The 1,178-nt window shown below is 36.2% G+C and overlaps 1 protein-coding gene across 1 annotated transcript; it reads left to right on the forward strand.

The window, feature by feature from the left end:
• Positions 1-569: 569 nt before the first annotated feature.
• Positions 570-1,142, forward strand: LOC108743925 (para-nitrobenzyl esterase-like; the record flags this gene model as incomplete). Its single annotated transcript, XM_018479526.1, has 3 exons — positions 570-713; positions 779-938; positions 996-1,142. Coding segments are annotated over 3 exons (451 nt in total), but the record flags the coding sequence as incomplete, so codon positions are not given.
• Positions 1,143-1,178: the final 36 nt, after the last annotated feature.

A 1,178-nucleotide genomic window follows, 5' to 3' on the forward strand; every position in this document is an offset into this window, starting at 1 on the left:
TCAAGCGATCCCCACTACGAACTCGACTACGTGGCCTAGTAGAGGGAGGACATCCGTTGCATGAATTCGTTACATAGCAACTCGTATGAGACAAACTTACCCTACCGTGCGTAAAGAAGTTTCACTTCAACAAAAATTACAGTTAAATGCTACAAAATCAAAAGTAAGTGTTGCTAGTTAACAAAAAACAGTAAACACAGAGAAAATGAAATAGATACGGGACGAAAATTTCATGACAAAAGAAGTTAACAAATTAAAATGTATAAGATCCTAGATTTTACCCGCCGCTTCGCTTGCGTTGATGGCCTAAACACGTGTCAAAAATCATCGAGAAACACATAATATTAATTTTTTGTGACTAAAAAATTTCATGTTGATCGACTGAATAGTTAAGGTGTGAAATCGACCACACTAAACTAATTTTTTCTATCCCCCGGGAACAGTATTTTTTCTGTCTAAAAGGTACCCTAGAAAACTGTTTGTAACACTTTGTTCCAAGACAAGATAACACTTTAATTCCTATTCGTTTTTATATAGTATACTTGTTTGTTATAATACTATTACTTTAGGCACCCCAGCCGCCCGAATCATGGACAGGTATAAGAGATGCAACCGTACACAGAAGTATATGTTTCCAGCATTGGCCTATTTCGGCGGAACCGGCAGAAAACGAATCGGAAGATTGTCTTTACATAAATGTATACACCCCAGAGGTAATTAATGTTATTTTTAAGTAAATTTTAATATTAGAATTATTGACTAAGCACTGCACCAACAGGATCCAAATAATTCCGCAAATAAATTAAAACCGGTAATGTTCTGGATTCATGGTGGCGCCTTTCTAGCAGGTTCCGGTAATTCCGAATCGTTCGGTCCAGATTATTTGGTACAAGAAAATATAATACTTGTAACATTCAATTATCGACTAGGTATCTTTGGTAAGTTGCAAAATTAACAATTGTTGAAATACTTATGCCTAAATAAATGACATTTAGGATTTCTAAGAGTTGACGATCCAAATATTGAAATTCCTGGAAATGCTGCAATGAAAGATATGGTAATGGCATTAAAATGGACCAAAGACAATATTGCATATTTCGGAGGTGATCCAGGCAATATCACCGTCGTTGGACAAAGTGCTGGTGGTGCAGCTGCACATTTACTTACTTTATCTCCCT

The sequence above is a fragment of the Agrilus planipennis genome, unplaced genomic scaffold (assembly GCF_000699045.2).
Source record: "Agrilus planipennis isolate EAB-ADULT unplaced genomic scaffold, Apla_2.0 scaffold3310, whole genome shotgun sequence".
Lineage (NCBI taxonomy): Eukaryota > Metazoa > Arthropoda > Insecta > Coleoptera > Buprestidae > Agrilus > Agrilus planipennis.